At 40.0% G+C, this 9,319-nt stretch overlaps 1 protein-coding gene across 3 annotated transcripts; it reads right to left on the bottom strand.

Annotated features, from left to right (window-relative positions):
- Positions 1-1,703: 1,703 nt before the first annotated feature.
- tnfrsf13b (TNF receptor superfamily member 13B) lies at positions 1,704-5,270 on the bottom strand. Of its 3 annotated transcripts, none has more exons than XM_086140839.1 (5): positions 5,245-5,270; positions 3,956-4,044; positions 3,456-3,572; positions 2,481-2,765; positions 1,704-2,386 (listed from the first exon to the last, which is right to left on the bottom strand). In XM_086140839.1, exons 3-5 carry the CDS (start codon positions 3,550-3,552, stop codon positions 2,169-2,171), a joined length of 600 nt encoding a protein of 199 aa, XP_085996965.1. In that variant the 5' UTR covers positions 3,553-3,572; positions 3,956-4,044; positions 5,245-5,270; the 3' UTR covers positions 1,704-2,168. The 3 variants fall into 3 exon arrangements, with proteins under 3 accessions (XP_085996965.1, XP_085996963.1, XP_085996964.1); XM_086140837.1 differs by having other exon boundaries at positions 3,910-4,044; positions 5,245-5,268; XM_086140838.1 differs by lacking the exon at positions 3,456-3,572 and having other exon boundaries at positions 3,910-4,044; positions 5,245-5,268.
- Between the last annotated feature and the right edge of the window lie 4,049 nt (positions 5,271-9,319).

Genomic DNA, 9,319 nt, shown 5'->3' with positions numbered 1-9,319 from the left:
TGTGTAAAGTGCTGCTTTTTATTTGTCAACCCTTGACATAGGGGATACTTGCACCGCACTGCCTATATTTTCAGGCTTAGAGTGCGTTATGAAGCATCCTGGAAAATGTATGAAGTTGATAGTTATATCTAAGGACAGGAGCTTGTTGAACGCTGTACAGTTGCTGGCACTGAAACCTTGAAGTCGGTCATATCACCCATACAGGCCCAAAACCAAGCTTTTCGTGATGAGAGGAAGCATCAGAGTGGTTGGATTTGATTGATATAGCAAACCCCAGAAATTCAAACCAGTCAGTTGCCTGGAATCCCATTTTAGGTAGATTATGGATGAAAATGTTTAATTTTTGGTTAAGAAAAAAAAAAAGTTGTGTAGACTTGTGAAATTCGCAGCAGAGCGATCAAAATCGATCTTCAGCACCCCAGGTAGTCTTTTTTTTACTTTTTTTTACGTTGTAGTACTTACCATATTTATATTTTATGATTGTGCAATGGTTGTAATTTATTCTGACTGTGATACAAAGAGATACTCAGGCAAAATTTAAGAGAAACAAAATCATCAAGCACAGAGGAAATTTGTGAAATATTGCTGCATTTTCATACTCACACTGTTTTGGCTTAATTCTGGATAAGCTATCACACTGCCAACCAAGACAATCTGTCAGTCTGTGATGGCTGATTAGGATCTGGTGAAAATTAAAATCTTGTAAAGTTTATTAATGGAAAGAAAGTGATTCTTATCTTGATCTGGTAAAACTTCAGTATGCAGATTTGCACAGGTTTTTGTTTTTTTTTCTTTCTTTTGTTGCCATCTCAGAAAGAAAACGCTCATCTTTCTCAACCTAAACCCACAACATTTCTAGCTAATGAGGTTCATTGCAGCTGCCATGTGGCTTGTGTTCACACCGGTCCACCAAAGCTTAGCCTGAGTGAAATCTAATCCAACAAAAAGAAAATGAAGCAAAGAAGCATCTCTTCAACTAACTATTTTAAACTAAAAATGGCTGTGTCGATTGTCCACTGTCATAAATTCACGCTATTCAAAATAATGCTATTATGGTTAACTTCCTTGTTACCACGTCACAAGCCAGCAGAACCGTAATTCTCATTCACTATGAACAAGCTGACTTGGTTTCCTCCTTCCGTGTCCATTGTGACTGGTTGGCTGCTCCCATCACACCAGAAACACCCCACCTAAACCTCAACAACTGGAGTCCGAGTTTAAAGATGGCTTCAAGTGAAAGAGGATTGGAGGAAGAGAGAGATGCAGAGGCTGGGCCTCCTGCTTCTGGTGCTTTAGAGAATTGAAACAAAGGCATTGCTTGTGTTTGATTGTATGATGGCTAAATCACCAATCAAGCCAACAGCCCAACATAATTGACATGACGGTCCTATTTCCAAGCTTGGATGTTGGTCGGCTCTACGTAGATCCAAAAACACACATTAGAACCTGTAGAAAATTGAGTTGAAAGTAACCTTGGTCATATTATTTCTGTGATGAGTAAAATTCTTGTATATTCGTGTTAGCCCCTCCACACCCCACAGAAGGCCCTTTTCATTTTAACCAACCCACGAGGTTTACCGCCTCATCCCCAATTAAAAAAATAGATTAAAATTCAGAATAAAATGCCAGTAGTAGCTAAATGTAACACTAAAGTTGTAGTTTTTATTGGCATATCAGAAATTCACTACACAAGGATCGCAAAAAGCAGCGGGGTTGAAATTGGACTTATTTCTTTGCGCGCGGAGCCAATGCAAGCTAATAACACGGTCACTGTTCTCCGCGGCCATCGTGAGGAGCGCAACATTGAACAGACGACCCAATCCCAGCGAAGCATTAATCAAGTGTCGTCTGACGGTAGTTACAGCGCTTTCCCTCCGTGCCAAATGACCTTGTCAGCCCTCAGGACAAATACGCCTCCAGATGATAAGAGGTCTGGCACAAACCTCCACGTTTCAGTGGAATGACTTCTATGAGAAGTAAAAGATGAAGTGGCTGCATAAGAACTTTTTCCGGTGGGAAGTCAGCCACTTCATACAGATTCTTCTTGTGGAATAGTTTATCGGAGATTGGGAATGCACTCTTTCTACTGCTCGTATTTTTCTAAAATCTCTAATATTTGTAAAATCTTAAATGCAAGAGAGACGGTATTTCATAGCACTACAGCTGGGTCAGGAGATGCTTTCTTTATTCCAGAGGGGACATGCCTCCTGAGCATGCTGCAGGACAGCCTGCTGGTAGTAGGAGAAAGGCGGGGTGTGGGGTGCATCACTGGCGTGGCCTCGCGGCGTCAGGTCAGGGAAACAGTGGATGCACACACACGTCTCAGTCGGGATACTGTCATCAGATGGCTCTGCATAAGTGGGATGGCTTGTGTTTGTTACAGAATCTGTTTAGGAGTAAACATTTTAGCGCTGAAGGTTAGACGCATCACCACAATTTATAGTGACTTCAGGTGAGGGGGGAATCCAGACGATACTCACCTCTGGAGCGCGGCTCCTCCTGACCACCTTGCTGAACGGCATCCTGGCCTGAATCGATCATCACCTTCTGGGTTTGTTTAGGTGCCTTAGGTGCTGACTTTGGAGATCGAGATTTGTCTCCTCTCACTAAAACCGCCAAGGCAAGAGACAAGACAGACAGCAGCAACAGCATGCAGAGAGCCAAGAGGGAGTAGAGGATGGCGGAGTCAATCAGGGCTGTGGGCGCCGTGGGCGATGTGATTCCCTCCAAAGTCGGGATATGTGAGGTAGCTGAAGTTGATAAAGCTGAAGGGCAGAAGGAAAGAAAATCTTTATAAAAAGGCCGTGCTAACCTTTTTGAGCATGATGCACATTATTTTTTTAAGAAAAAGATGCTGCAGTAGGCGGCTGCAGAACCAGTTGGAGGTTGAGATCGAGCTCTCCGTTGCATACAGAGTACGGATGTCCTCCACCGTTATATTGACCATAATTTGAAGTGGGTAAAATGTGAAATGGGCAAATTTCCCAATCCATGTATTTTCTTTCGACAAGTCTAAATTATCCTTTCAATGGGATACTATTGTAGAAAAATTAATAAATAATACAAAATTTATTTTGATCTGCGCAATAAGAATAAGAACAACTTTATTTATCCCGAAGGAAATTGTTGTGCCAGTTTCAAGTAAACCATAACAATAATAAATAATAATGGGAAATTGTATAAACAGTATAAAAAAGGTTGCCATCCTAATCCCTACATGCATTCACTGCCCAATTAATAAAATGGCCTTCATGTCTGCAAACTAGTCCTCAAGGTCAAATCCATTGTTCTACTAAAGTTTCACATCTATGAGTAATTATGAATGTTCACAAAGAAAATTCTGAGTTTTCAGGAAATCTACGTCAAACATTGCACAATGCGCTGACAAAATAGGGAAGGGGGGGATGAAGCACGGTGATTAAGGCTGAAATCAGGTCGATTGAGTCAGTACCCACTCTGGCAGTGCTGGAGGCAACCTGCTGGATGTCTGCCACAAACGTCCGTACACCTTACACACGTCTTCAGCAGTGCATCGTAGTAATGGCCTGACATCGCTTTGCATTGTGCGGACACTGATGCAGGGGGACATACAGGGCATGTGAATGAATTTGAATGAGTTCGCCTTTTTGAATTGCAATAGGGCTCGGGTGCAATTCAGCGCAGAAAATGACATTTCTGTCTGACGACAGCGTGTTTTTCTATCTTCATTTGTGTTTTTCGTGACACGCCTGGAGGAAGTACCTCCAGTTATCATACAATGACAATCTCAGATGTAACAGCCACACTGTGTCAGTAATAAATGATATAGATTATCCTTTGATTGTTGACCATCATGCATTCGTGTGTATCATATACGCTATCGTATGACGCCGTGTCCATGTGTGTGTTTGCGTGTGTGTGTGCACTTACTGCAGTAAGTGCTGCATTTCGGGATAATAGTCTCTCTGTGGCACACCTTTTTGCAGTGGATGCAGGTCTTCACCAGGCTATCCCAGTGCTGACCCCCAGGGCAGCTTCGAACCATCAGCTCAGATAACACTCACACTGACACACACATACAAACACACTTACAAAGAGGTATTAAAAAAAACCAGCTTGTCCATGTTCATGATGCTTTGCTACTACACTGGTATTATACTGGTGAAACCAAAAACCTAAAAAAAGTATATTCTTTGCCCTATCATACTATCATGTGTTATGTTAAACTGTTCAATACAATTATCAGTTTTTCAATTCAAGAATATACGATGATATTTAATACTCTGCTGGAATATTCTCTGCCATACTTTATACTATGTTCTGTATCTGCCATGATACAATTATATGGTGTAGAGTACTATATTGAATTATAAATACCATTCTATGGTAAAAGTACTATGTACCGTATTATTTTTCACTATGCTTTCTGATGGAAAAAAAAACATTATATTATGTTTTTTAACAATGTACTGTAGTATATTGTGCCCTACAATACACTACTCTACAGTGTTATACTATGGGTTATTGTGCGTTTGCTATATCATACTATTGTATAAAATGCTACATTATGACATATACAGTACATGTATCATTTAACCCCAGACTTGCATGTAGACCAATTTTCTTTGCCATTTTTACATTAAACAAAAAACAAAAAAAAACATCATTATATACAAACTTTATCAGACTGGAAGACACAGTAACAGTGCCGGTCTTACAACATGTAAACTCTCCTAGAATCAGACATCATTTAGTTGTGAAACTCAGCCCTCCTCGCTCCAGTGAACGCTTAGTCAGCCGACTGTGAACGACACACATCTCCTCCACCCTCTGCGGCTGTCTCACACACATTTGTGAGCCTGATTTGAGTATATTTTTCACACCTTTATAATCAGCCTGGCCGATCCTTCACAGCATTAGAATATATGTATCTATATATAATACTAGATTTGTATAGATCATGTATGTTTGAAACTCACTAACATCTTTTTGATGACCCGGACTGACCTGTTATCATTCATATGACTCGCTTTTTATTAAGTTTAATTGTATCTTCTTTGAGGTTCTATTGAAGCAGAAAAAGAGGTAAACTGCAAAGTGCGATGTTTCTGTTAAAAAACAAAACATCTTTAAGCATTCGTAGTCTTTAGAATCAGTTGATCTACTCGCTGATCGAGGATTCAAGTCCTGCTCGGGTAATAAACGGTGATCGCGCTCCATTTTATTATTATTCGTCATGAAAGCTGGTAAAAGATGACTTCTTACCTGGTGAAATAAAGTGGTCACAGAAGTTTCTCTGGTTTGAAGATGAGAATGAAACGCGCCTGTGTTTTAACAGGGACACTCATTTGGGTACCTGCTATGTTTGGGACTCCCCCCAACACATACGCACATACAGTGCATGACACACCAGCCCAGCCTTTTTGGCTCATGTATTACCCTGGATTTTAACACTGATCAGTAAAAATATATATTTTTGGCAATGTTGCCACAATTGTTCCCAAATAGGCTTGATACAAATAACAATTCTTCAGGATATAAGAATACAATCTACTCTCTGAGTTGAGACTGCTGTTTTGAAGCTTAGCTTATAAAAGCTTTGTCTTTAAGACTGAAGTCTTTGATGTGCTGGAAATAAATCTTCCCCAAATCTCTCCTGTCCCAGTTTTCCATCAGACTAGCATTTTTATCTTTGATATTTATCTGTATTTTACTGGATCCCTGGCATCGCCATCGCTCACTATTTCCACCTGATAGGCTTCTCTATTGCATGATGGTGCATTGACAAGACCTCAAGTAGCAGGTTTCTGCATGCATGCGATTTGCATCATACCACTGGCATTATCCTATTTGACTTGTAATCGAATAAAAGAACATTTAGTTATTACTAAAATGCTATCCAGTCCTAAATGGTCTCTGTAGTACTTTTAGCACCTTGTCGATCCAAAGCATTTTACACTGGATTTTACATTCACCCACTCTCATATGCAATCGCACACCAATGGCTGCAAAAATGCCACTCCAGGTGATAACTAGACCAGTGGGGGTAACTTTGGGGTTCAGTGTCTTGCCCAAAGTTCGGGATAAATAAAGTTATTCTTATTCTTATTCTTATTCTTATTCTTATTCTTATTCTTATTCTTATTCTTATTCTTATTCTTATTCTTATTCTTATTCTTATTCTTATTCAGCATGCATACGGAGGAGCACTGGGGGAACAATGACTAAACTGTCAGTGTTCTGATTGGAGGGATGTCTGCAATACCAACTGAACCACAATCACCTGAAGTCAATCTTGTACAACTTCAATCTTTTCAATACCCATCTTTTCAACAGATATGTGAAAAAAGTGTAGTATGAACAAAGGGTTTTTTCTATTAAGCTTTTGTTTTCTGGCACAAGGACTCTGGACTTGAGGCAGATGATGTTACATGGATTTTTTACAACTTCAGAGTTGACTGAAGACACAGTCATAAAGGACTCGCAGGTTGACTTTGAGTTTGATTTGAATAACTTGTGATTATTTTGAGAGTTAAGCCATCAAAAGCTTCAACAAAAAAAAGAACAATGGTGAATAAAAAGAGATAAAATTGGACAGTTTCTGACTCTCTAAGACTTTAACAAATAAAAGCTCAGCTTTTATTTGTAACATTGTGACTTCATCCTACTTGGGTGAAATACAACCTTGTTGAACATTAAAGAAGTAACTGTGAATACACATCACTACTGATGTCAGTTAGTTGCTCTGTTGTTTTTTTTATTTGCTGTTTCTTTTCAAGTGAGTCACTGATAATGTAAGTTCAGTTTGTGCAAATGTGTTTGTAAATTCTAAATTCTAATGTCTTGGAAGTTACCCCTGAATTAGTCTGGTTTACTGTGGAAGTTTCCATTTTCACATCTGGTTTCGGTGTATTTTACACATCCAAACTATAAATTGCTATTAATTTCTACATTTATCTTAAAATTTCCCCAGTTTAAAAATAATGACATCATTCTTGTTTCTGAATTATCGACTACTGACGTGTGGGAATATGTTGTCAAAGGCACTCAAGTGAAACTGCTGGGCTTTTCTCTCGGCTGAGCACAAGATGTCTCATCTGTCCCATCTGTCCTATGAATTTCTGTTTCTGTTTGTGATAATACAGAATACCAGCTTGAGGACCTGAAGTGGGATATCTTTCAACTCTGACAAAGCTTCATGCCGTTTTCTATCAGCACACAATGAATGTTTCAAAAATAATAATTTATCCTGTATTAATCCCTGTAGATCAGGGATGGGCAAACTACGGCCCGCGAGCCACATCTGCCCGTTGGTCTTTTTAATCCAGCCCGGCAAAGATCGATACAAAATCCATACTTGATGTGAATGATTGAATGGCTGGATCAATGAATGTGGAAGCTCAAACAGGAGATGATTTCATTTTGGGAGCTACTCGAGAACTCTTGTGAAATTTTCCTGAGCTGAATGACACAGACTGGCTTTGAGATTTAGCCTTTACCGTGGACACACCGACACACATGAATGAGCAGGACGTGAAGCTACAGGGGAAAAAACGGTTCGTGCATGAAATGCAAGCAAACGTCAGAGCCTTCAAAACCAAGCTGGTTTTATTTTCAAAGCAAATGTGTTGTTAGTGGCTATGCCCTGCAGACGGAAGGTGAATTTGAAGAGAAGGAGAAGTTCTGGAATGAGTTAGATGAAGTGATGCAGAATATCCCAGAAATGAGAGAGAGGTAATTGGTACAGACTTCAATGGACATGTTGGTGAGGGCAAGAGAGGGGATGAAGAAGTGATGGGCAGATTTGGTATCCAGGATAGGAATGCAGAGGGACAGATTGTGGTAGATTTTTAAAGGGAAGGCAATGGCTGTGGTGAATACCTTTTTCAAGAAAAAACAGGAACATAGGGTAACTTATAAGAGTGGAGGTAGGAAGCACGCAGGTAGACTGCATCTTGTATTGACCTGAAAGAGATCAGTGACTGCAAAGTAGTTGTAGGTGAAAGTGTAGCCAGACAGCATAGGATGGTGGCTTGTAGGATGATTCTAGTGACAAGGAAGATCAAGAGGACAAAGGCAGAGCAGAGGACAAAGTGGTGGAAGCCTAAAAGGGACGAGTGTAGTTTGGTTTTTAGGGAGGAGTTGAGAAAGGGTCTGGGTGTCCAGGATGCTTCCAGAGGATTGGACAACTACAGCTAGTGTTATCCGGGAGACAGGTAGAAGAGTACTTGGTGTGTCATCTGGAAGGAAGGTACATAAGGAGACTTGGTGGTGAAATGACAAAGTGCAGGAGTATATACAGAGAAAGTGGTTAGCAAAGAAAAAGTGGAATACTGAGACGACTGAAAAGAACAGACAGGAGTTCAGGGAGATACAACGTAAGGTAAAGATAGAGGTGGCAAAGGTAAAACAAAGGGCGTGCGATGACCTGTATGCTCGGTTGGATGGTGGACCCCTGAAGGGAAAAGCCGAAAAAAGAAGTCAGACAATGTTCAGACAAATGTCAGACGAGTCTGATATGTACTCTTAACAAATGTTTTTTTTTTTTTATATGTATCTTGTGCTGATCCGGCCCGTCTGTCAAATCTTAAAAGTCAATGTAGCCTCTGAGCCAAAAAGTTTGCCCACCCCTGCCGTAGAGTAATGGATGAACTATATTGTTAACCAGAAGCAGGGGAGCGGTTAGGGGCTCAGAGTCTTGCTCAAAAACACTTCGGCACACAAGGAGGAGCCTGGAATTGAACCAGGAAAGATCGCTTCCGAAGACAATAGCGAAGACAATGCCGCCCCTCAACCACTGATGAGACTGTCAATCAAAGTTGAGCTGCTGAAGAAAAAGACATCAGAAGCAACAAAAAGATGAGAAGATTCTTAAAGCTCAAATGTCTCTTGATATGGAGGATAAGGGCCGTTTTAATGCCGACAAACTGTCGTTTCTAGCAACAGATGTTGTGGTTTCAAATCATGGAAAGGTGATAGTTTTGTTCTGTTTCAGTATTCTTAGCAGTCTGGTTGTGGGGTTCAACTAGAATCAGTTGCTTGTATGTACATAGATAAGATCTGAGATAAAACACACTTATCAGCCTGTTAGGACAAACAAAAACAACATTGTTATCTGAAAACAGAGTGAATTCACTTAAAAATTGATCATCGTGTTCCAAAAACAACATGATACATGCTGCTGATTGGTATTATTATCATTATTGTTCATATTATTGTTATTATTTTTATTGTTGTTATGACACCATTTGTTGAAGAAGAGGAAGCTGTTTGTGATGACTTAGCTCATTGTTGAGTCAGTGATTTGCACAAAATGGTTCCACCATCTACCCAGAAATGA

This window comes from Fistularia commersonii, chromosome 33 (genome assembly GCF_037954325.1).
Source record: "Fistularia commersonii isolate RoL2024-O1a breed Wild chromosome 33, RoL_Fcom_v1.0, whole genome shotgun sequence".
Lineage (NCBI taxonomy): Eukaryota > Metazoa > Chordata > Actinopteri > Syngnathiformes > Fistulariidae > Fistularia > Fistularia commersonii.
Note: the sequence above shows the minus strand (reverse complement) of the source record. Positions and strands in the feature narration are given on the sequence as shown.